At 42.7% G+C, this 26,662-nt stretch overlaps 1 protein-coding gene and 1 long non-coding RNA gene across 3 annotated transcripts; one reads left to right on the plus strand and one right to left on the minus strand.

Moving 5' to 3' along the window:
- Window positions 1–4,623: 4,623 nt before the first annotated feature.
- On the minus strand, window positions 4,624–5,766 carry LOC309531254. Its single transcript, XR_014219176.1, has 2 exons — window positions 5,577–5,766; window positions 4,624–4,956 (listed from the first exon to the last, which is right to left on the minus strand). It is a non-coding gene; the product is annotated as an uncharacterized lncRNA (long non-coding RNA).
- Window positions 5,767–7,503: 1,737 nt separating this feature from the next.
- Window positions 7,504–26,265, plus strand: ASMTL (acetylserotonin O-methyltransferase like). Of its 2 annotated transcripts, none has more exons than XM_082220091.1 (13): window positions 7,504–7,699; window positions 9,715–9,846; window positions 10,326–10,373; window positions 11,595–11,659; window positions 12,660–12,721; window positions 15,901–16,009; window positions 18,997–19,411; window positions 20,623–20,785; window positions 21,590–21,771; window positions 23,147–23,303; window positions 23,950–24,093; window positions 24,461–24,583; window positions 25,893–26,265. In XM_082220091.1, exons 1-13 carry the CDS (start codon window positions 7,607–7,609, stop codon window positions 26,108–26,110), a joined length of 1,911 nt encoding a protein of 636 aa, XP_082076217.1. In that variant the 5' UTR covers window positions 7,504–7,606; the 3' UTR covers window positions 26,111–26,265. The 2 variants fall into 2 exon arrangements, with proteins under 2 accessions (XP_082076217.1, XP_082076218.1); XM_082220092.1 differs by having other exon boundaries at window positions 7,506–7,699; window positions 23,171–23,303.
- The last annotated feature ends 397 nt before the right edge of the window (window positions 26,266–26,662 follow it).

Genomic DNA, 26,662 nt, shown 5'->3' on the forward strand with positions numbered 1-26,662 from the left:
CCATGCCCAGCTTTCTTAATCTCAGGAAGTGTGTGTGTGTGTGTGTGTGTTTATATAGACTCAGTGCACTTTCAGACTCTCACTACTTTCAGGTGGGCTTTGTTAACATACTGGGCTGGGCAATTATAGCATACCTTCCAAGCGTGACGATTTTCCAGGAACAGTCCCAGAATTACAAAAGCCAACCCGGCTTCCCATTTGATCCTGGAATGTCCCTATTTCCCCTGCCACTGCTGCTGCCGAGGAAAAGGAGGAATCAGTGTGTGTCCTGAGCAGTGGCAGCAAAGGGAGTATCCCATTGCTTCTTCTTTTTATGGCTGTTGCTGCTGGCTTACCCACTTCAGCAGCTCGTAGTGGTTGCTAGAGAGCAGGTGAGGAGGTGAGGTTGCTGCCACCAAGGCCCAGCCCTGAGAGAAGAAGAAGAAGAAGAAGAAGAAGAAGAAGAAGAAGAAATTGGATTTGATATCCCACTTTATCACTACCTGAAGGAGTCTCAAAGTGGCTAACAATCTCCTTTCCCTCCTTCCTCCACAACAAACACTCTGTGAGATGAGTGGGGCTGAGAGACTTCAGAGAAGTGTGACTGGCCCAAGGTCAGCCAGCAGCTGCATGTGGAGGAGCGGAGACGCGAACCCGGTTCCTCAGATTACGAGTCTATCGCTCTTAACCACTACACCACACTGGCTCTGAGGGAGAGGCAGAGGGCAGGGCCACCCTGGGTGGGAAGAAAGGGGGAGCGGAGCGAACCTCATGGAGTCTTGATTACTATATTTTTAAGGAACACTTTGTGCATCCATGTCTAATCTTGCCCCTTTCTAAAACGTATTTATCTCTGTGTGTTTGTAAATCTACCAAAGAATAAAATAAAATCAGAATTAAGGGGTTTTCTCAGGATGGCACAGGGCATGTGTGCTGAGTCCCATGTGATGGTGGCGGCAATTGCCCTTCTTCCGATAGGAAATGCTTGGGGGGAACAAAAAATGGCAGGGTTGAGGTGGGTAGTTGGGGTACAGTAAGAAATGTCCCTATCTGAAGAACGTTGAAGTGTATCTTATAGTTCATTGAGAGGTCTTATGCAACAAAACCACTTCCCCCAAAGAATGATTTTTTTTTAATTTTTTTTTTTGCAATAAGACTGTGAAGGGAAATTGCATTGAAAAGTGTGTGGCGTAACACTTGCTTTAACACAACATCATCTAACCTCCTTGTAAACAAATCTGAACAGATGGTTTTGAAAGAGCCAATGTGATCTAATCTCCCTGAAAACAAACCAGGACGAATGCCCACGTTTTGTTGTTGCTATCATTAATCAATTGGGATTTTTTTAAAAAAAAAAATGCTTGCTGATTCTACTGCATTTGAGAAGCAGCAGAGATACCATCTGCCTAGCCACTTGTTTGAACAAATGAATGGTATGTCAGTGCAGCAAGTCCGCAACAGACTGCTGCATGGAACCACCTCAGGCATGCAAGTTTTTGGGTTTTCTTACAGCACCCACAGGATGATGTCTTCAGCAAAATGCCATCTGCTGTTACCCCCACCCCCAATGTACTCGAGATTTACCACAAGTTTCCACAAGTACTTCTATTTATTGAAATGGTAAATCTGGATTAAAGAGGGAAATAATATGTGGCAGCATTTTTATGAGCATGGCATGTGAATGCTGTGCACATTTTGCAAGCATGAGCAGAACCAAGACCACAATGGGCTGCCACATGGGAGTGCAGACGATTCAGGGGAAAAAAGAATAGTCTTGAAATATCACTGTTGAATTAGACTGACCTCTTGTGGTCAATTCAATGAAGAACCCCAAGTGATTTTTCTCCCAGTTGTAGGCACCTGTAGTAGTTCTGGAATTCTGTCACAGATTGGAAACGTTTTTCTCAAATGGGTGTGTGTGTGTGTGTGTGTGTGTGTGTGCCGTGACATGTGATCAGTTACGTGGGGTCCATTATGCAGCCACATTTGATCAATAATGCAGCCAAAAAAGTCAAAAGCCATGTGCAAGAGGGAGGTATCAGCAGATAATGAGGCTTCCAAAATTAGAAATAAAATCTGTATTCTACAGATTCTACTGTATTCTACAAATTCCGCTACACCCACCACCATCCCAGTGGCAGACCTCAGAATCTCAAATTTCAGCAGTGAGAGTCCTCAGTGAGAAATCAGGGGAGCAAAAAGCAAAACTCCACAGCGCCATCTGGTGCCACTGTGTTAGAATGCATAAACAACGAAAATAAAGCGATTTTTCTTTGCCAATGTAGCTGAGTCCTCAGTGAGAGACCCTCTAAGCTTTCCATATCTCACAGGGTTGGTGAGAGGCTACAAGGAGAGTGAAAATCACTTATGTCAGAGGTAGACTTTGGTGGACTTTCAATGGCTCCCTGTGCAACACCCAAATTTGATGCCCCCCCCCTCGCATCTCGCAGAATCACCTTCCATTGTTCATCATTGTTGCATTGCCCCCTGTGGCACCCTCTTAGTTTTGCACCTGGGGCAAGAGAACCGGTCCCTAAATCTGCCTGTGTTTCTGTCACCTTGAGTTCCTTGGAGAGCCTTGATGAGATATGAGTGGAATAGAAATCGTAATCCTGCGGGCAGGAACTGTCATTTGTAAGCTGACATTTGGGAGTGTTTTGGGCTGTGAAGGACAAAGATGCTTTAAAATAAATAATAATGAAATAATAAAGTAACTGTATGCTTTTCTATACAAATGTTATGTTGCTATGTTCTAGCAAAGCAAAAATAAGTTTGTGTTAGGAAACCAAATCCTCCCTGCTAGGCTTTCTATGGAAAAGTTCAAATACCCCAATGTCAACAAAGTAAACCATGTCTAATAAGCTAACACAGGGACCAGGTGACCCTGACAGGTAATCATTATAACTTACTCCAGAGCAAATTTTGAGAAACCAAAGGATGAAGTGAGCAAGTTGACTGAGATGAAGAACAATGACACCAGGAGTTATCAGTAAAGTAGTGGCCTAGGCTGGATACGCAGGTCAAAGATTACTACGTCCAAGGTTTCGTTATGAAACTGTTGACTTTTACAAATGTGTAATGTATTTTTCCTTTCACAGTATGGATTATAGACACAGAGAGCACAGTCTGTATAGATAACAATTTTACTGTGTTGTACAGGGAAATTTGTTCCTAAATACCTGTGGTCTTCTGTTGAAGTCATTCCTAGTAGCAAATCACTGTGGGAAAGCTGTAAGGGGCAGAATTGTATTTATGGCAGCAATAAAATAAAATAAGATCTGGTGAAATTTGGCAAAAAACCCAACCTTCTGGAAGCCTAAAAACTGAAAACTTTACAGGACTTTAAAAAAAATATATGGATATGTTCAAAATTATAGTCTGCATAATTATGTGGGCCTTAGATTTAGTCACTTCTTAATTTTTTGGTATTTGATTCTTCTCTCAACTTGTTTCTACCTGCAGCGGACCAAAATGTGACATACCCTCTCAGCTTAGAGCTGAAAATTTAAGCAAATGAGAGATATGATTTGGTAAAAGACATGGTTCTTTTTTGTTCACAGATATTTCATCACATTTACCGTATTTTTCGTCCCATAGGACACTCCGTCCCATAGGACGCACCTAGTTTTTTTGGGGGGAAATAAAGGAAAAAAAAATTTCCTTTATTTCCCCCCAAAAAGCAGGTCGGGGGGGAAACCGAACCAGGTCGAGGAACAGCGGGATGGTGGCGCTGCGCCTCCCTGCTGTCCCCGGAGCTTGTGGGGCTGGCCGATGTCTGCCCGGCGGGAGGGGCGCTCTGCTTCAGGGCGCCCCTCGCGCTGGGCGGCAGGCTGCTATCCGCAGCGTGGGGAGCCTTGCAGTGAAGTCCAGCAAGGCTCCCCACGCTGCGGATGTCTGCCTGGCGCGGGGGGCGCTCTGCTTCAGGGCGCACCTCGCGCCAGGCGGCAGGCTGCTATCCGCAGCCTAGATATCCCTGCGGGACCTCCCGCAAGGCTCCCCACGCTGCGGATGTGTTCCCGAAGCACCGGGCACTCTGCTTTCAGGGCGCCTGACGCTCCGGGAAGCAGGCTGCTATCCGCAGCCTAGACAGCCCTGCGGGACATCCCACAGGGCTGCCTAGGCTGCGGATGTCTTCCTGAAGCCTGGAGGGCGAGAGGGGTCGGTGCGCACCGACCCCTCTCGCTCTCCAGGCTTCAGCAAAAGCCTGCATTCGCCCCATAGGACGCACCCAGATTTCCCCTTCATTTTTGGAGGGGAAAAAGTGCGTCCTATAGGGCGAAAAATACGGTAATTAAGTCTCACTTCTTTGGTGTGTGGCGCTATTTTGTTTTGTGTTCCATCATTTTTAATTTTTTATTCTGCCTAAAGCTGGAAGTGACCTAGGTCACTCTGGACCACTGAAACCGAGTTTCCCTGATCATTGTTCTTGCTGGCCAAGGCTGAAAGCAGCACACAGGTACTCAAAGCCTTGGCTAGTATTCTCTGTAAAATGGACTGCAAACACACACAAGAAGGTAAAAAAGAAGGTAGTGATGAAATCATCGTGTTTTCCAGGCTTAAAGATGCTATATAGCACAAAGGCCATACAAAAAACGGTCACCACATTGGCAATTGAGGCCAATGGCATCAAGTCCTGGGCAATGATTATTTCAGAGGGTGGGGACTCCTCATCGTTTAATGGTATGCATATAATGTTGATTTTCTTCATTGTAATTCTACGCACGGAACAGGCGCCCCAGATCCCAATCCCTTCAATGCCAGGTTTGTTGCTGCCCATGATGTTCTCAACCTGCCACACTTTCCATTCAAGATTGGCTGTGGAGCAGATGCTCCATAATGTAGCCGATAAGAGCCAGGACAAAAGCACCCAATTGAAAACAGGACACCCTGCACAACACCCATACTGGAAAGGAGCCATAATGTGCCTGGGGTAGAACGGGAGCTTTGGTACTGGGAAGGCTGGCGATAGAAGGCATGCTGGAGAAAAACAGACAAAAGATAACAGTTAGATAGTTAGGCACAGTATCATATGGACCTCTCCTAAAGTTTGAGCAAATAGTGATGTGCTGCTAAAACAATGCCATCATTCTAGGGCAAATTCTGCATTTCCCCCTTGAGACATAGGAATGGAAAAGTCTGCTGTACCTGCAATCATAAGTGCCAGGAATCAGACTTCCCCAGGGGTGAAGAAATTGCACAACCGCACAACCCCTTTTGTTGCATGGACCCCCTTCATGCAGATAATTAGACTCTTGTCTTATCCACCCCTCCTCTGCATTCCTATGCTCCCCTCCCTTCCCTCTCTTTGTTAAAATGTCAGGCATGAGCCAACCAAAGTTATTCATTCTACCCTTGAAAGAAAGTTTGGTGCAACGGACCAATACAGCTACTGTTCAGGACAGAATCCTTTCTTACTTTAATCCTCATTCTCTCTCTCTCTCTCTCTCTCTCACACACACACACACACACAAAACGTGGAAAAACCTACCAAGTGCCTCTCAGACAGGACAAAAGGAAATAAAAGTCAATTTGTTCTTATCCGAGAAAACACTGCTATCTTGGTGGGGAACTGAGGGGTGCTGAATATATACACCTACATGAAATCAGTTCTTCAACCAGTCTCTGGTATGTGAGGACTTTTCCCAGGGCTTTCTCTTTGTGTGTCTGACCTCAGAGAAGACCTGAGAAGAGTGAAGCTGGTCTGAGCACTGTAGCAACTGCTCCTTGGAGTTCTGTGGCAGTTAGAATGCAGCTTGCTTTGAATGCTCAGAACAACACAAATCATAACTCCTGGGTACTGTCCGTTTGGAACATTTAGCAACTGCTTGGAGGCAGTATGCATTTGAATACCAGTAGAATAGAATCATAGAATCATAGAATCATAGAGTTGGAAGAGACCACAAGGGCCATCGAGTCCAACCCCCTGCCAAGCAGGAAACACCATCAGAGCACTCCTGACATATGGTTGTCAAGCCTCTGCTTAAAGACCTCCAAAGTAGGAGACTCCACCACACTCCTTGGCAGCAAATTCCACTGTCGAACAGCTCTTACTGTCAGGAAGTTCTTCCTAATGTTGATTCTGGTACTTTGAAAAGACACTTTTTTGTTAGATGTAAGCTTATGCAAAGATTGGATACAAAATGTGGCAATAAACACTCCAAGCTGCCAGTTCCAAAGGAATGAGCGAGCGAGATTTGAAAGAAACGAATAGATAAATAAACAAATAGTTGTTTCCGTTGGGTTTCAACACCACTTTGAATTACAGCAACTTGATTCAGTAGTACTGGTGGATCAGACTAAGGATCCATCTAGTACAGTATCTCTTCTCTAAAAATGAAAAGCTTTATAACAACTTTATGGGGACAGGCATTTATTATCTCCATATTACTGTGTGGCAGAGGTGTGGTGACGTCCGATACTGTGGAATAATTTCTTACTTAAATTAAGACCACTCTGTAAATTCATGGTGAGGGCAATCTTTGAGTCAGAGGTTTCCCAGCTCCTTGGTTGCTTTCCTGGTCACCAGAATATCAATCCTCCCTGCTGTCGCTGGTCCCCAGGTAGATTCTTTTGAGATTCGCTGATTTTCATGTGCTATGGGCTTGTCACATTTGTTTGTAGATTTATAAAAGTCGTGTACAAAGATTTTTTTCTGCACCTGCTCGTGGGGATTCCTTCCCTTATAAAACGTGGGACTAAAAACATCCTGCATTCCAAAGCAGATTCCCAATTTGAATCCCGGAAAGGGAGACCGCCCTCTTGTTCCAAACGTGGCTGGGGTTAGGTGGTGCTTATTTTCCAACTAAAGTTGTGTGCGCATTGCTGTGCCTTGGAAGGAAAGCCCCCTCATTCTACAGCAAGAACAGAATAAGGAACTGCTTAGCCTTAAATGGAAATGACTAAGCCTAGGACTTGCCGATCAGAAGGTCGGCGGTTCGAATCCCCGCGACAGGGTGAGCTCCCATTGCTTGGTCCCAGCTCCTGCCAACCTAGCAGTTCAAAAGCACTCCAGTGCAAGTAGATAAATAGGTACCGCTCCGGCGGGAAGGTAAACGGCGTTTCCGTGCACTGCTCTGCTTCGCCAGAAGCGGCTTAGTCATGCTGGCCATATGACCTGGAAGCTGTACGCCAGCTCCCTTGGCCAGTAAAGCGAGATGAGCACTGCAACCCCAGAGTTGGTCACGACTGGACCTAATGGTCAGGGGTCCCTTTACTTTTAAGCCAGTGCCACCAAGTGAAATAGAAAACAATTCCATGCTTAGTTGCTGCGTTTTTAAATGCACCCCACCCCCTTGAGATACTGTTGGTTGGTCTGTGTTTCAAACAGATCTTGTTCTTTATTTGCTCACTAATCTCTAGGGCACTCCCTCCCTCCCTCCCCAGGTCTACAAGGCATGAAAAACGTCTTTCCTAAGCCACAGCAGCAACAGCCGCCCACTGGGAGAAGGAAGGAGAAGCTGCTCTGTCCCTCCTTTCCCTCCCCTCCGCGCAAACTGGGGAGGAGAGGCTGGAGGACTCCGCCCCTCGCCGCTTCCCCCAAGTGCGCCGCGATAAAGGCGCCGGCTGGCTCCCTCCTCTCCTCTCCGTCGGCTCGTCCTTCCCGCGGCCGTCCGGTCCCGCCGCAGCCATGGTCCTGAACCCCGTCATCGGGAAGCTGGTCCACAAGAGGGTGGTGCTGGCCAGCGCCTCTCCGCGCCGCCAGGAGATCCTCACCAACGCGGTGAGTGTGCCGCCTTCGCTGCGCGCCGGGGCAGCCTGTGCGCTCTCGTGGCTCCTGCACCCCGCTTGGCACCGCCTGCCCCCCGGGTGGCCCCTGCCTTCCTTTCCGCCAGGGGGGCTGCTGCGTTTTGGGCGGCTGCACAGGTGGCGACTTCACGTGTAAGTCGCCTTGAGACGGTGGTTTGGAAGGCGACTGATAAATAACTTGTAATGCTATTAATAAACAGCCCATCACTGCATCTTGGCTGCTGGAAAAGCTGCACCGCTTGAATTCCTGCCTGCCAGGTTGACAGCTCAAGAGGGAGAGAGGGAGGGGACGCTGACAATCCCATTGGCAGCCACTTTCTTTCCAACTACTTATCAGGAAAAAATAATACAAATCTGCGGTTCTGCTCCCTCCCAACAAAAGTCTGCACCCCCCCAACAAAATAAGTTTGTTTTGTGGCAACCCTACTCTGAGCCAGGGCTTAATGTGCTCACTCACTCACTCACTCACTCAATCTCACACACAGGCCTCTGCTTTTGGTCCTGGGAAGCAACAATGAAGTGCTCAGGATATACAGTGGTACCTCAGGTTACATACGCTTCAGGTTACATACGCTTCAGGTTACAGACTCTGCTAACCCAGAAATAGTGCTTCAGGTTAAGAACTTTGCTTCAGGATGAGAACAGAAATCATGCTCCGGCGGCGTAGCGGCAGCAGAAGGCCCCATTAGCTAAAGTGGTTCTTCAGGTTAAGAACAGTTTCAGGTTAAGTACGGACCTCCGGAACGAATTAAGTGCTTAACCTGAGGTACCACTGTATTAGTGTCCTAAAATCCTACTTGGCATGTGTTGGAGCCACTGCCCCAGCCACAAATAGCACATCTGTCCTTTGGACGAGCCTCTGTTTCAAAGGGGACAAAAAATTCAGACACACCCTTGTGTCATTTATTGTGGGGATTTAAAAGCAAGTTCTAAAGAAAGGAGCAAGTTTTCAAGTTCATCTGGCTAAAAGTGCGGCGAGGAAATAAATGGATGTTGAGTGCGATGGAAAGTTCATGTCTGCAGCCTGTAAAATAGTTCATGAGATGAAATAAAGGTGCTGTTGTGCAAGTTCACCATGGGTTGGACTCAGACCCAGGATAGCAGGCTGCACTAAAGACAGCTCCCACCCCCCACAACATTCCAGGGGGGAGTGAACGGGGGAAAGTCAGTGGCACAGAGTGCAATGAGATGGCAGGTCTTCAAAGGTGCATTCAGTTCTCACACATTTTGAAGTCTTTGAAAGTACTTGATCCACTAGTTCAGCTGTGGAATTTGCTCCCAATGGAGGCTGTGATGGTCACCAATTTGGATGGCTTTAAAAGAGGATTAAGGGACCCGGGTAGCACTGTGGGTTAAACCACAGCCTAGGACTTGCCGATCAGAAGGCCGGCGGTTCGAATCCCAGTGACGGGGTGAGCTCCCGTTGCTCGGTCCCTGCTCCAGCCAACCTAGCAGTTCAAAAGCACGTCAAAGTGCAAGTAGATAAATAGGTACCGCTCCAGTGGGAAGGTAAATGGCGTTTCTGTGCACTGCTCTGGTTCGTTAGAAGCAGCTTAGTCATGCTGGCCACATGACCCGGAAGCTGTACGCCGGCTCCCTCGGCCAATAAAGCGAGATGAGCGCCGCAACCCCAGAGTCGGCCACGACTGGACCTAATGGTCAGGGATCCCTTTACCTTTAAAAGAGGATTAGACAATAGATCATGCAAGGATCTTGCTATATCAGGCCAATGGCCTGTCTAAGCCAGCATCCTGTTCTCGCAGTGGCTAACCAGATGCCTGTGGGAAACCTGCAAACAGGATTCAGGCACAAGAGCTCTCTCCCCTCCCGTGATTTCCAGCAGCTGGTTTCCAACCATGCCTCCAGAGTCGTGGAGATAGCCGCTAGCCAGTTCAGTAGTCCCTCCACCAGCACCTTAAGCAGAGAGCATCCACATAGCCTTCAAGTTTTGTAAGATTTATTGCTGAAATAACTTAGTGTCTCTAACAGGGCCTCCGGTTTGAAGTTGTTCCCTCCTGGTTCAAAGAGACGCTTGAGAAGTCATCTTTCGCAGCTCCTTTTGAATATGCTGTAGAAACTGCAAGGCAAAAGGCACTTGAAGTGGCAAACAGAATGCATCTGGTAAGCCATATAGGGACCTCGTCTGAGACGGTGCTTTAAAAATGCTGTCAAACTCTTTGCTGTGGCAGTCCAGATCCCTACATCTTGGTTTATTGAACTTGGCTTATTAACAACGATCTATTTAACTACAGAAGTGCATGAGTGTTTGAGATGGGGCATGCAAACAATTACTTGTGTCCATGTGACATTAGGTTGACATTTAATCTATAGTACAGTAGTACAGGAAGGCTTCCTGTTCCAGACAGTTGTACACTAGTGATGGGACCAAGCAAGTGCCAAGTCATCACAGAACCCCCTCATGTGGCACCTTTAGCATAACTGTTTTACATAATGGTTGGTGGGGAAGCTGGAGGCAGTCTAAATCAATTCAAGATTGCTTCTATTGTGCTGATTCTGCACTTGCTGTTTAATTTCCCAACTGTTAGTTTAAGCGATGGTTAAGGTGGAAAACTGAACAAAATGCATTTTTATTTTTTCAGAAACATCTTAGAACACCCGATGTCGTTATAGGGGCAGACACCATAGTGGTAAGTCATATACACCAGCAGCTGAAAATTAGAATCTCTCTAATTAGCAACTTTTGTTTTATCAATACACGCAGGTCCTGCTTTCACTCGCAATACAGAAATTCACTTATCCAAACAGAAAGAATTGTCTCCCAAACCATGCGACACACCCCACTGATTCAGGTGTTCGAACAGCCAGAGTTTGCCACTTCCTTACTTATTTGTGCTTTGCTGGTTGATGGCAATCGTTTTGGGGCAGAAACCACGGAGAGAGGGATGGGGGAGAGATCAGACAAATCAGAGAGGAGGAGGGATGGGACAAATCAGTTTTTCCTTTGTCTCTCTTTTGCTGATTGGCTGCAGCCAATAATGGAAATCGTCAGCTCGTCATGCAAACACTCACCTAATGAACAATTTCCTAGAAACACATTTTGTTCGGAAAGCGGAAGTTGCATGTACTTATAATTGCATGATAGAGATTGGGTATGCCAAACCACCCAGCCCAAGCTTCCATCAATGTGCTTTTTTTAACTCTAGGGTTTAAATAGCTCTTTCCTAGACTTCCTGCTTTTACTTGTGCATGGAATTAAACGCTTATCACCTGCAGTGTTTACTTTAAGCGCTTTGTACACAGACAGAAAGCAAAGTAGCTAATCATTAATATGTAAAAATATCCCAGGGTGAAAAGGAGTTTAAGTGGGGAAGGACTGTAGCTTGAGTTGTACAGTAGATACCGTATTTTTTGCTCTATAAGACTCACTTTTTCCCTCCTAAAAAGTAAGGGGAAATGTGTGTGCGTCTTATGGAGTGAATGCAGGCTACACAGCTATCCCAGAAGTCAGAACAGCACGAGGGATTGCTGCTTTCACTGCGCAGCGATCCCTCTTGCTGTTCTGGCTTCTGAGATTCAGAATTTTTTTTCTTTCTTGTTTTCCTCCTCCAAAAACTAGGTGCGTCTTGTGGTCTGGTGCGTCTTATAGAGCAAAAAATACGGCACTTTAAATGCAAAAAGTCCAGAGCAGGATAGTAAAAACTCCTGTCTGAAATGCTGGTGAACCACTGCCAATACTGTAAGTGTCAACAACACTGAACTAGATAGGCCATTGGACTGACTTGGTATAAAGTAGCTTCCTATGTCCTTATTTCACCTCAAGTAGCAACTCTTCTATGGGAGAGAACTAGGCTTTCCCTTGACAAGTGTATGCAAATATACATATTTAAATATATTTATTCCCATTTCAGACAATAGAAGAACAGATTTTGGAGAAACCAGTGGACAAACAAGATGCATATAGGATGCTTTCAAAGTTTGTACTTCAAATCACTGCTTATTTCTAACCATGTTATACTGCCTTTGTCGGCCTTATTTGTGGATATGGAAAGCAAATGAAAAATTACTTGATTGGGATATGCTTTTCAGTTGCCCTTCATAAGAATGATAAGCATGTAGTTTCATTTGTTGGGGAAATGCATTTATTACAGTTACCTGCATTTCTTGTGTAGTTATTCCCACAGCTCATAACAGGCTAGCTCTGTTTCAGATTAATCTCTGGATCACTTTTTAAATCTGCTTGTCAAATACAACCATAAACACACCTGTGTGTGAATCACAGCAGGCAGGCTGTGATACATTTTTGTGAAAGCATCAAGCTTTTATTTTAATCCATGCTTGGACCTATTGTTTTGCGTAATCAAATTGGACCTAATTTGACCTTGGCTATTTATTGCATAGTTGAGTTTCCTATAAAAGTTTCTCTTGCCTAGTCACACATTAGAAGAGAACTTACCAATATTTTGTTATGTGCACTGCTTAGAGAGTTTCATGATTAAGTAGTTTATAAATCTAATTGTTAAAAACATAAAATGAGACCTCACGTCCATCAGAGTCAGAGGCAACCAACCCCAAAGTATAGCACACCAGTTAGTTTTTCTCACCAATGCTTTCAAATTTTATGTCTGTTTTTCATTTAGATAAGGAGAGAAAGGTATCATTTTGTGCCTGGTTCTCGTCCCTTTTTCATGTTTTCAGTAGTTCTTCAGTTCAGAGGTAGCAATCAATGTAAACGCAATCCAGCCAAAGTCAAGCACTTTGAAGCCCCATTCAGTTTGGTGGGAGAATAAAACAGAATCAAAGTTAAGTGCCTAGCTTTGCCTTGTTTGTAAGGCTATAAAATTGAGTAGATTGCCAACATTGCTACATCGTTCGTAAATAAGCAGAATTTGTTTTTCAAACAAATTCAAGTGTTAGATTTCCAAAAAATTAGTGCAAATTGGCTGCAGCCTAAATATATCTGCTTTTTCTCGCAGGCTGAGTGGCAAGGAGCACAGTGTTTTCACAGGTGTCGCAATTGTTCATTGCAGCAGTAAAGGTAATTGGGAAGAACGAATACAGATGCTTGTGGCGAATCAAAGTCTCATTTGACCCTGTAGTAAGTAGGCTTTGAGTGAAATCTTCCCCAACCCGGAAGCCTCCAAATGTTGTTGGGCTGCAACTCCCATTAGCCCCAGTCAATACGGCCATTAGGGTAAGGAATGATGGTATTTGTAGTCTAACCTCATTTGAAAGTCACCAAGTGGGGGACTTTAGTGTGCGCATAAATCGGAAGACTGCAGGAGTTTGGCTTTTCTCTCTTTGTTCACACTGAGGAGTACATTGGGTACTTACATTGGGATATCCAACTAAGTTTTACTCAGAGTAGATCCATTTAAATTAATGAACATGACTGAGTTAAGTCCACTCATATTTCACTGGGTCTTCTCTGAGTTGGGTAGCATCCACTGTTTTTAGAGGACACCACTTTGGGATGAATGGAATTGCTTAGAAGTCTTGAAAGCCAGTGTGGTGTAGTGGTTAAGAGCAGTGGACTTGTAATCTGGGGAACCGGGTTCACTTCCCCGCTCCTCCACATGCAGCTGCTGAGTGACCTTGGGCTAGTCACACTTCTTTGAAGTCTCTCAGCCCCACTCACCTCCCAGAGTGTTTGTTGTGGGGGAGGAAGGGAAAGGAGAATGTTAGCTGCTTTGATACTCCTTCGGGTAGTGATAAAGCGGGATATCAAATCCAAATTCTTCTTGAGAATTCATTTTGAAGTGGGTGGATATCAGACACCCCAGCCCAAAGGGTATGTGATGGCACCTCAGTGGTTTCTGTAGAGGCTTGTGGCATCTGCTGGAAGACACAAAGGGCTGGATTCAAGGACGTCTGCTAGTGTAGTGGAACCCCATCTCCCCAAACCCCGTGCCCACCCCAAAATTGACCCTGGAAGGACAGGAGAACTAACACAGTAACAGGCAAAATGATAACAAGCAGTTTAAATAGGTCTCAGATCTGGAAATAAATTGAATCTAACTAGAATAGAACTGGGCACTGTCAACTTCCTGTTCATAGTAAAACTCTTTGAGTTAGGGTTGGTATCTGTTGTCCTTGCCAATTTGTTGCCTTTCTGGCTGTGACTTGACTTGACAACTTCCATGTTGATTCTGCTTGCAAACGTGTTGACATTCATACCGTGACCCAGATTCATGTATTTATCTTTCCAGAAATTCCCAGTAATTAATCCCCTTTCCCCTCAGGTCACTGAGGAGCATATGATTGATCAGGCAAAAGACAGTAAAGCCAACCTTGGGGATTATTTTGGCAAGGTGACTTCACACTTATTTACTCCCCCCCCCCACATGAACACAATGGCAGTAAATCGCAGAATCAGATGTGATTGTAGGCAGACATCTTAGCAACTAGAATTGTTCCAGTGGCTGAAGGCAGCCCAGAAGCACCAAACAGAACATGCAGTCAGTATCACCAGCATAAATCAGAATCTTTGCCTTTTCACAGCAATCCTTGCCCCTCAAAATAAAATGGATTATTGCATTGCATTGCGGCCCTGAATGTCTACTCAGGCAGATCCCATTGATTAAGGAGATTTACTTTCAGGAAAATATCTATAGGATCACAGCCACAGTGTTTGTCAAAACAGGGGATAAACTCCAAATCTCAAATCCAAACAAAGGGTCCTGACCAAAGGGGCTGGTTTAAAAATGTATGTTGCAGCATTGAAGAGTTTAAAGTCATATCATAGCCCCACAACAATAAAGTTGTATTTATTCATTTTATTTCTATCTTAAGGACTCAAAAGTGCCTTTCGGTAGTTTTTCCTTGGTGCTAATATGCCTGCTTCCAAAAGGCTTTCCGGCTTAGGAAATCAAATGTTCTGTGGGATAAAAGAGGCCAAACTAAATGAAAATGATGCAGCAACAAGCAAGCCGTAGCAGTGATACAAAAATATATCTAATGGGCAGTGCTCTTGCCAGGCAACCACCTTCGAAATGCCTAGTTGTGCATTAAAAGAGCTGCTGCATAATTGATGGGGTTGTTGTTGGTTTATATGGAGAACATCCCACAAGGCAGCCTAGGTCCAGCAATGCTGCTCCTTCTTCAAAAAGTGATAACGGTGACTCTTTGAGAAGGTTCTGCAGACTGGGCTGGGTGGAAAGCAAAGCTCAGCTCCAGGTCCTACGATGATAGTTTTGCTGGCGCTCTGCCCAGGAGGCAGGTGGATTTTAACTCACAGGCCCTGCAATGGGCTTCCTTTCCAGCAGCAGCACCAAGAGTTTAGTGTTGACTGTTGGGAAACATGCTGTAGATTCTGGGTGGGGACCAGAACTGATTATTCGGATAAAGATAACATTTCAACCTGAATAAGATTTTCTCTTTTTAATGCAAAACAAAGGCTAGTGTCCAAAGAGCTGTGCAACTTATTTCACATGCCCAAAGGTTGGGTTTCTGTTTTTGCTTTGGAATTGTTTCTCAAAAAGGAGCCCCTCTGTACCCAAAGGCTACCCATTAAAAAATAAAATAAAAAATGAAACATGTTTTTAAAAGCAGTTTGTAATGTGCCTTTAGTTCAAAGGAGAGAGAGTCAAAAGTCTACTTGAGTATGCCCGATCCTGTGTAAAGGAGTTCGTAGTACAGCTGCCAAATATAACTTATCCCACTGTTTTGCATTTTATCCAATTTAAATGAGTGAGCCTTTGGAAAGCATGTTTTGTTTTTATTAAACTATGCATGCTGGTACTGAGGAGCATTTTAGTTAACACCAAATTATGATGTTCCTTCAGTCTGTAATAATGTTTACAACATGCTTCTCTTCCACTATCATTTGCACCAATCTATGCTGCAGCTATTTAGCTCATTGTATATTGCTGCTGCCTCCAGAATGTTAACAAAGATCTGCACTGCAGATCAGTACAGAAGAACATCCTTGACTTGAAGGGCAAGAGAAATATAAAACCAGTTTTCAACAGATTGCGTCAAATGCCTCACCAATATTTAGAGGGATATTTATAAACTAGCATCTTATTTTACTGAAGTAACTGGAAGGATGTTTATGTGTATAAGAACCATGTATTCATTGCAGCATAATTTGTATTTGGATTTGGAAATGCAGGCCTACTGACTGCAGTGTAACGTATTCATAATAAAAATGCTTTAAAACTGATGGTGTTCATCAGATATGTCATTTTTTTTAACCAGTGGTTTTTATTTTTCTAGATAATCAGCTAGAGACTGAAGTCACAGATTTCTATGAAGAAACCAAAGTTAAGTTTTCTGCACTCTCCGAAGAACTCTTATGGGAGTATATTCACAGTGGTGAGCCCATGTAAGCACAATAGTTGGGAGCGGATTTGAATGCAGACCTAATCACTATAGATGGCTTGTTGTGTGGGAAAACTGGCTGTTTATGTAGCACATGAAACAAAAAGGGAGTTTAGTCTGGGAATATGTAACATTGCATAAAATAATATGTTTGGTTTGTCATCCAGCAAGAGTGAGAGGGAACAGTTTTGGATTTTGAGGGTGAGGGCAGGAAAAAATTGGTAGCAGAATTCAAAGGCCTACTATATGTTAAAGAATGAATGTGGAAAACAGGATATATCAAAAGCATTTGTTTAGTCTGCATCATAGATATAACACTATTATCAAGACTACCAGTCTCTCTCTCGCCCTCCTTTTTTTTTATCTTGAGGAAAGCTGGATTTGTGCCTTTGATGTTTCAGCTTTGCAGACATACTTTAGTAGTATGTGACAGTCATACAGGGGAGTAGAATAGCCAAAAACATAGGTTCTCCTGAAGAATAACCACATGTGGCCTGAAAATCAAAGTGAAGAGGAGCTTGCCCCCCATCCTTCCTAAATGATACCCTGTGCATTATTAAACATGATTTGAACATCTAGGCCAGGGCTGGATCTTTTGGAACCAGTAGGTATTATTATTACTATATTTATTTATTGCCTGCCTTTTTTCCTAATGGGACTCAAGGCGGCTTCTCTCTCTTGGGTTATTCTTCCACCAGTCACACACATACACATACTTCCTTTTCCTGTGGGGTTTGAGTGAAAGTCTCATCCAATATAATTAAAAATGAGCCTATTGAATTTACATGATTTTTCAAGGTCCCCGAAAAACCAACATCACATTGGATGATGATTTTTAAAAACTACCTTGAGGCATACAAGATGCCCCATCCTGACTGTAGTTTTCCCTTCTATATCAAAGGCCTCTGAGTTTTTGGAGACATCACAGGGAACTGCTTTAGGAAGGCAGGGAGCTCAGAATTCCTAGTGCCTGTGAACCCTTCACTTATGTTGGTGTCTGTGTGTCATATCTAGGTGACTAAAAAAATGAGATGCAAATGGTTGCTAACTAAGCTTTGTTGTTGTTTAGTCGTTTAGTCATGTCCGACTCTTCATGACCCCATGGACCAGAGCATGCCTGACACTCCTGTCTTCCACTGCCTCCCGTAGTTTGGTCAAACTCATGCTGGTAGCTTCGAGAACACTGTCCAACCATCTTGTCCTCTATTGTCCCCTTATCCTTGTGCCCTCCATCTTTCCCAACATCAGGGTCTTTTCCAGGGAGTCTTCTCTTCTCATGAGGTGGCCAGAGTATTGGAGCCTCAGCTTCACGATCTGTCCTTCCGGTGAGCACTCAGGGCTGATTTCCTTCAGAATGGATAGGTTGGATCTTCTTGCAGTCCATGGGACTCTCAAGAGTCTCCTCCAGCGCCATAATTCAAAAGCATAAATTCTTCGGCGATCAGCCTTCTTTATGGTCCAGCTCTCACTTCCATACATCACTACTGGGAAAACCATAGCTTTAACTATACGGACCTTTGTATTGCCATTTTTGCCGGTGGGAGATTCTGATATGGTTTTTTTAGTACTCAAACTAGCATGTTTTTAAATCTTTGTTGAGAGCATGTGACTGATCAGAATTGTGTCATTTGCATAGAAAATGCTAGGGATTTTTAGGATGAACTTCAGTCTTGCAACCGAGAAAGATGTTTAGGCTACAGATGTTCAGGCCTTGATCTTTCTGTGCAAATCAATAAGCAAATGCTGCCCTGGCACAGTGTTTGGGAGGGATTGGCGATGGATTTAGCTGATTCCCTTCCTGCCAGGATTTTGTGGCTTGCCCATAATTAAACTCGTGTGCTTTAGACGGGTCAAAAGTTCATGAGATCTCAAAATGAAACAGAAGTCAATCAGCCTTTAAATGGAATGACCCAAACCCTCTGGGTTTAGAAATCAGCCTCAGCATGGCACATTAGGGCCTTACAGTTCTGTCTGCCTGACTAGAACAAAGGGGAAAAGTCTTTTACAACAAGAATTTAGGCAAGCTTATGTGTTCTCCACAACTGAATTTATTTTTAGATGACTGTGTACCGTTTCTTCTCCTTTTATGAGCAGTGGAAAAATCCAAAGGGCTTCCTGGATTTATTGCCTTCCATTAAGAGTAATGAAAGTGTGTACTGAAACTGATTTATCTACTCCTCTAGCTCATATCACCCCACTACCAAGAACGCCCTCTACCTGGTTCCCTGTAACCTCACTTCTTGCAATGAGCCAGAAGACCCTTGGAGTTGGACATCAGTGGGAGTGGAGACACTCCTCTAGGTATACAGGGTCGAAGCCGTTAGGGTTTTAAAGATCAGCACCAAGACTTTGAATTGTGCTCAGAAACGTACTGGGAGTCAATACAGATCCTTTAGGACTGAGGTTATATGGTCCTGGCGGCCGCTCCCAGTCCCAGTCTGGAAGCCGCATTCTATATTAGTTGCAGTTTCTGAGTCACCTTCAAAGGTAGCCCCACGTAGAGTGCATTGCAGTAGTCCAAGTGGGAGATAAACCAGAGCATGTACCACTCTGACAAGACAGTCTGCGGGCAGGTAGGGTCTCAACTGGCATACCAGATGGAGCTGGTAGACAGCTGCTGTGGACACAGAATTGACCTGCGTCTCCATGGGCAACTGTGAGTCCAAAATGCAAGACTAGTTCACGAGTTCCAGAAGGCTTTAGACATGTTTTTCATAAATGGCTGCCCCTTACACCACCTGAACTGCTTTCAAACTCAAGGGAAGTGTCAAACAGTTTCATGGTTGGGTCAACTTCACAATGAAAATACAAGACAAAAAATCCACTAAGCTAGCATAAACTCTTTATTTGGTTCTCTATATTTTCAGATCCTGGACAAAATGTTTAGCTTTTGAAATACGTAATGCAGAATAATGTCTAGGTGAAACTAAGATACCCGATCCTTTTCCATCCAAGTGCTGCTTCAATTTATTTTTTTAACTTTCTCTCTAGGGACAAAGCTGGTGGCTATGGGATCCAGGCACTTGGGGGAATGTTAGTGGAATATGTTCACGGAGACTTCTTGAACGTGGTGGGGTTTCCTTTGAATCGCTTCTGCAAAAAGTTAGCAGAATTATATTATCCGCCCCCAAAGCACACTATCCATCACATAAAGCATGACTCTATCCCTTCAGTAGAGACTTTTGAGATTCTAAGTGATGGGGAATGTGACTCTTCAGATAATCACACACAGTTTGAAGGTGCTAAGAAGCGAAACTGCGGTGGAGTCCCCCACAGCCTGGAAAAGTGCATAAAGAGCAGTCATTCTTGCAACACACCTGTGGAAAGTCAGAATGGAGTAATAGAAAATGCAACACAATTCCCATCTAAACTCACTCACCTTCTGGATGGCTTCAGAGCATCAAAGGTATCCCATCTTTTGTTCTTTTGTATATAGATTGTAAAAAAAGTTTTTGTTAATTTTATGGAATGTGGCACCTGTGGGCTTGCCTGCATTTTAAGGACAATAACCTGAACTCTAGAGACCTTGAAATAAACAGGTTTTATTTTGTTTGTACAGGTTTATCCATTAGGATACAATGAACTTTTAGTGAACAAGAGTATGTTTACAGCTGCAATTCTTTATATGCTGGTTCTTACATTTCTTAGTGGCTCAAATACTTGGTCAAGGGTAAATAAGAGATCTTTTGTGAAGATCTGAAAGCAGCTTGAGATGTTTGTAAATACCACTACAAACCTCTCCCTCTGTTGCTGCAAATGGGAGGTGGCTGTTGACACGACATAGACTCAGTGCCCTAACTCATCAATGCTACACCCAGTGCGGGCTCTCTTCTCTCTTCTCCATTCTCCTACCCTACCTGGAACTGCAATGAGGTAAATTGAAGCTGGTCATTAATTTTTAAGAAAAAGTTGAAATTATCACTTCTCTCCGCTTGGTTGTTGGGCAAACCATCATATATTGCCCAAGTCTATTGCTGCAAGTCTCAGATTCAATCCCCTGCTTATCCAGAATCGGATGGACGGTGATGTGAAAGACTTTTGCCTGAAGTCCTGAGTCCCTGCCAATCAGAATAGACAATTCTGGACAGATAGAAAAAAAATGTCTGACCTAGTTATACCAGGCAGCTTTGGTACAGAATGAAAAACAAATTGACACCTACTGACTCACTGACAACTGCTTCATAGTTAAAAATGCATTTATAGACCACCTGTTTCTCTTTAAAAATATATCTATATTCTTCTGTTGTGAATGTTTGGCAACTACACAGTTTTTTGGATACCCTCAGTATTCAGCAAGGTACATTTTTAGAACACTTGAGTATCTGCTCAGCTTTAAAAAATTTAAGCAGCCATGAAGTCTTGTGAACAGGTGTCTGGTTCAGCCAAGGATAGCAACCATCATTTCCTCTGTAATATCCTTACCATGGCTGTTTGTCTACCATAATCTTTTGGATGTTGTGATCAGTAACAAATTTCAGCAGCTGAACTTCCATCCAAAATAGTGCAACCCAAAGTGGGGCTGGAGCAGCTAACCCAGGCATTGATGTGACTTAGTAGCTTATGGATTGCCTTGATTAATTTTTCTTTTAGTAATCAATGTACATTTCATGTCCCCAGGCTTTGTTTGTGGCATCTAAACTGAAAGTATTTGATATTCTGAAAGATAAGGGCACCTTGACAGCTACGGAAGCTGCTAATAAACTTAAAACCTCGGTGTGTGGCACAGAAAGATTACTTGATGCCTGTACTTCTCTTGGCCTATTGGACAAGAACCATCTAGGTGAGTCTTCTTCTCTAAAACATTTGGGGGTGGGGAACGAAAAGGAACTTGTAGCAGGACCTTAATGCAATTGGATTGTTGGCTAGACTACGGGCATATGTAATGGAGAAGAACAAAAAAGTGTGTCTAGAGAAATGAGTCAAATATGATTTCCAAGTGAACTTAGCACAGCCTTAGAGAAAGCAACACTTAAGGCCAAACTATTCTGGTGTCTGTGAATCCCTTTTTTGTTTTTAAATAGCAGCCATGGGGGACAGGGATTCCTGATCTTATTCAGGATAGCGGGAGGAGAAGCCATTTCCTAAGTTTCTCAAAAGGTGCTATTGCCTTCAAACATGCTACACTGGCATTCTTCAGAGATAAATCACAGCTTGGTGGGGGTCTTAACTTAGGGGCATGTAGTAGGAAGGTTGTATTTCCTACCCCAGCCAACACTTTGGTCAGTGCGAGTATGTCCTGTGGGTAGAAGTTGCCTGTCTGGCCCTGCGACACTTCCCATGTTTCCACTTTTACACAACTGCACTCAGGTTGAACTTGTCATTTGAAAACAATGCGTTTTTAGGGCTGCAGTGTCGTTTTCTTAACATCACATTGCATCTTTCAGTGGCAAGGAAATGTGCAAACTGATAATAAGAAGCAATTATAATATTGGGTTTAATTAAATTCTTTACTGAGCTGTGATGATCTGTGGAAGTCAACTGAGCTGTGAAACCCTTGCAGCTGGTTAGGTTTAGCTTATTGAATTGAAAAAAGAGACACTAAGGGAAAATAATACGGCTCTTGCAAAATTCTCTGTCTTCAAAGGTTACAGCAATACAGATATGGCAAATTTATATCTAGCATCAGATGGCGAATGTTCACTTCATGACTACATTCTCTACTGTAATGATCACACATGGCCTCTGTATAAACATTTGGAGTTGGCAGTCAAAGAGGGGACTCCGCTGAACCAAATATTTGAGAAGAAAGCAGAAGATTGTATTCAGGTAGTGTAGAATCCACACATTCTTTATATAGAGCTTTGGTTTAAAACATTACATGCTTTGGAGATGGTCACTACTGGGCAGGTTTAACTTTCATTTTTTTGATTGTGAGCTGCCACAGTATGCTCAGGAATTAATTTTTTGAAGAGCTGGGTGCCTATAATGCAACTGGGGTTCCTGTTGTGCTGGAAAATTTCTTTGAGCCAGCAGAGCCATCCATAAGAAGAAAAGGGAAGGTGGCCATTTTGTCAAGTCCTTCTTCCCATTCAGCTCTCCTCACCACCTTCCCTGGTGTATGCTCTCCCAAACCTCTGGAACTGATGTTCAGGGGATGTGCAGGGAACTGTAGCAGGAATGGCAAATCTTTGAAGATCACCTTGACCCTTGTTTCACCTACAGAAGACAACTGAATTAAATAGCTTTCTGTCACCCCCCCCCCCAGTATAGTACCATAAGGGCTGGTATATGTTAATTTGCTAATGCAAGTAAAGTTTCTATTTATCTATTAATAGAAAACTGCCAAAAAATAATCCCAAAATCCTATGCTGGTAAGGTTTAAGCAGTGGACAAATAAATGCTTTGTGTAAACCACTGAAGTAGTTAAATTGAGGAAAATACCTGACTCTGAATGCAAGCTAAAATCAAGGATTCAATGTCAGATCCTAAAATTACTATGATCTGCAAACTATTTTCCTCCATCAGTTATTTGGAGCTCTTGGGCAATGAAGTGGAGTCCTATCTTAGTTCTTACTGAGGTGGGAAACTTTGTTGGGCTGTACCACTTCTGCCCATCACGTGGTAGAATGCCCCCTCCTGTATAACAGAAAACAAACCAGCTATGTTTGTAGGACACAGACATGTTAAGGAGATCTTCTTCTCCCTGTCATCTAGTTCTTAGGTGTGGAAAGAAGTTTTATATGGAAGATTATTCAAAACCATAGGAATTCCAGAAACACTCTGGGTTCTTTCTTACTTTTTCCAAATGAATTTTATTATAATTATCAACAAAAATTTTATTTACATCATAGTAAATTATCATCATCAGCAAATAGTTGTGTAAGACAATCCTAATGTTATATATAGTGAATTCAGTGAACACTGCTTTCTGACATGATCCAGAGAGTAGACTTCGCTGTTCTATCGACATGGTCTTCAGAATAATCTGAAATGTCTGAATTATCACTCTTAAATTGCGAAGGAAACTCACTTTTTGGGTCATATTAAGATTAATAAAAATAAATATGACATTTCTCTTTTGTGTGGTGTGGCTATGGCTATTTCTTTTTTAGGATGAAAAAGCAAGTCGTTTTCAAGGTGTGTGTTTTTAACACCTCTGCATATGTTCTGCTTATATCCTAATTCTTTTGAATGAGTCTAGAAACTTTGGTCTGCTGTTTTTAAGGATTTCTGTTGCCAAACTACAGAGGCGAAGCAACGTTTTATGAGTGCCATGCACAGCATTTCCAAACTAACAGCAAGAGATGTAGCCGTGGCTTTTGACCTTTCACAGTTCAGAACTGCTTGTGATTTGGGAGGTAGGCATTCCAACATCGAGGTGCATTGATGGAAAATTTCATTATAATTCCTGTTGTCATTGAATATGTAATCTCTATTATTTGTTTCCTCTTGGGTATCCTTCCTTATAACTTTGGTCCTATTATAAGTGTTGAACTTCAAAGAGAATCCGTGGAATAGAAAAGAAAACTCTCTGTTTTCTTGTGGGTGTAGTTAAGCCTGTTCATGGTTCACTTAGGTAAATTTTAAATACAGACTTAATGGTGGAATATCAAAGTACATATGAAGCTACTGAGATGGAAATGAAGCTATTACTTTCTAGAATTAACAGCAAATGCATAGCAGCTTGGAACAGCTCAGTGTTGGGAGTACTTTTCTTGTTTTCAGAGAGAGTGGCTAAGATCTTTCTTGGAAAATCTTACAGCCTGACAGCCACTATAAGCAAATCTCAGTGGTTGAGGATGTTATGATCCATACAACCAGCTTAAATGCATTTTCTCACTTCTAAAAGAATATATGTGAAAGCATCTTGCAAGTTTTATAATTAGGCAGATTTTAATAGCTGCTGCTGGGTAAGCACTGAGTGCTAATATCATCAGAAGTAAGTTTTAACTAAATGAGGAACTACATACAGGAGCTATTGTGATAATATTTTGCTCTCTTCAGGTTGCACTGGAGCTTTAGCTTATGAGCTGGTCCATATCTACCCAGAGATGAAAGTCACAGTATTTGACCTTCCTGAAATCATCACAAGTGTCTCCAGCTGTCAGCCTTCAAGACAAAACCCAGCTCAGGTTTCCTTCATGTCAGGTAAACATACCTCTTAGGTACAGTGTGTATAGAATCTTGGCATATGTGGATAAAAATGAGGCTTATCACAAGGCAAAGTTTGTATGTTGAGTCATCTTTCCTTCCTTGAATACTCAGTTTCTTGTGAAAGTATTATTGGTAAAGAATATATGTGATGAACATTTGTGTTAAAGGGCTGCTTATAACATATAGAGTGATATTCAACCAAGTTTAACTCAGAGTAGGTCCACTAAAATTAATGAACCTGACTGTTAGATCTATTTCAAAAACTAACTTGATATTTGGGGTATTGATGTGTATATAAGGCTGCTGAGATGAGGATTTGTTCATTCGTTTTAGAATTGATGAAAATGCATTTTTCAAACAGGTGACTTTTTCAAAGATGATCTTCCAAAAGGAGAGCTTTATATACTTTCACGAGTTCTACATGACTGTTCAGAGGAGAAGATTTCCATACTCTTTAGCAAAATATATGCTGTTTGCAAGCCAGGTAAGATTTGACTGCTCTTTCCCCTTTTCCTTTGTATTAGTATATCATGAAATAAGTTTATTTTAGCACTAGTGAAAAGGGTCATTTCCCCAAAGATTGCAAAATTAAATACTGAAAGAGAGTGTAAGGTTGCTATTACATGTGGCCACCTCTTGTCTGTGTTTCCCCCTATGATGTTTAACTCCACACAGAGTCTCTGGGGAGAATTGTCCTTTTCACTGTAAAATTGCAGTAAGTAGTGTATCAAAGGACAATTGCAAACATGTAAAAGTTGAATATTAGCTCTTAAGAACCATTAACATCCTTCTAATGACAGTTTTGATTAGAGCTTCACAGAATGGCTTTGAAGTACATCCTTGACATATCTTAAGTTGCAGTCCTGTGCACACTTATCTGCAAATGAAAGCAGTAGGACTTCTGTTAAACACACCTAACTTTGTGCGTTACATATTTTGTCTTCTCAAAAAAGAAAAAAGAAAAAGTGGAGTGATTATGATGCAGGGAGATCACTTGCTTTCTCCCCCACCTAAAAAAAAAGGGGGGGTATATCTAGACATGGTGATGTAAACTCTAGAGCTGGAAATGAGACAAGTACAGCCAGTAATTAAAGCAGGTTTTTACTGCCCTGCCAGAGTGTGGTGAATGAAGGAATGAATGTGATAATGAAGCCTTATATCACTGGCACTTTGTTATTTTAAAATTTCAAGGTTAAAGGCACTGGAGTGGTACAGTACAAAGCAGTCAGTCTCTTGAATCAAGAACAATATATTTAAAACTAAATCGTCATGTAAAAGAAAAAAGTTAGGGTCTGTGACAGTGAAGCGTACCTTTAAAGTGCCTACAGCACTTCAGATAGCAATGTAAATTTTGAGGAATGTAAATTTTAAGCACATCCACACACACACACACCCGCTGCCCACAACAATTAAACACCTGTAGGTAATCAGGATTTTCCCACACTAGGGGTCAAGGTAAAAATTGAGAGTGGGATGAAGCTGCTCTTGGCGCAGAGGAAAGGGTTGAATTCCCTACACACACACACACATACATACATGCAGCAATCCCAGTCCTGGTGAGACTCTTTCCTGCAGCAGTTGCTCTTTTTAGCTCAAACTGCACATTTCTAGTTTAGCTGTACAAACACCTCTAGTCAGATAGAGCAAGTTTAGGAAAAGAAACAAATCTCCTGACTCTTAATAAAATAAAATAAAAACCTTCCTGTAGAGCAAGAGAAGAAAAAATGCTAACTTGAAGTTAGAAATTTGTAACTAAACGGTGTTGTTGCTTTCTTTCTTTCCTTTAAATGCAGGCAGTGCTTTGCTGGTAGCAGAAATTGTGCTTGATGAGAAACGAACAAGCCCTGCTAGAGCTGTCCTGCAGTCCCTTAGTATGACGGAAGGCAAGCAAAGAACTGGCTTGGAGTATAAGCAGTTATTGGAGAAACACGGATTCACCAATGTGCAGATTAAGATAACAGGAAACCTGCTAGATGCAATTTTGTGCTTTAAGAAAACATCTACCCATTAAATTAGATGGAGCAAGTAATTTGATTTACTGCCTCCATCAGCTGGAATTAGTATACATGTTTCTGTTTTGGGGTTGCACTAATGGTTGTCATGTTACAGTTTGAACTATGCATAAAAGCTTGTCCTATTTTGTTGATTAAAACAGTACTAAGAAAATCCGGTGACCTATTTTTTTCCCTATCTGGGAAAAGCATTGCTTGCCCCTTTATATAATTGATGACAATTTAGTTTCAAATCAATGCTTATTTTTTCTTACCATGTGCCCCTTGCAACCACTCTTTAAAACTCAGGAAACATCAAGGAAACAAGAGAGAACAAACTGTGCATAAAGCTACAGTTCCACTAACTTCAGCGGGACTACTATGTAGTTTTTCATGCAATCTGTACAGCAGTTTTTGAAAGGGATAGGTGTGCATTCAGGGCTGTATCAGATATTGTCTGTCTGTGTAATGTTAAATGTGGCACAGAAGAAGAATCCAATGCAACAGTAGCACTAGCGGAAACTTGTTGCCCAACAGATTGTGAAATCTATTGTGCAACAAAGTTGCCAAAA

The sequence above is a fragment of the Podarcis vaucheri genome (genome assembly GCF_965113315.1).
Source record: "Podarcis vaucheri genome assembly, chromosome: 4".
NCBI lineage: Eukaryota > Metazoa > Chordata > Lepidosauria > Squamata > Lacertidae > Podarcis > Podarcis vaucheri.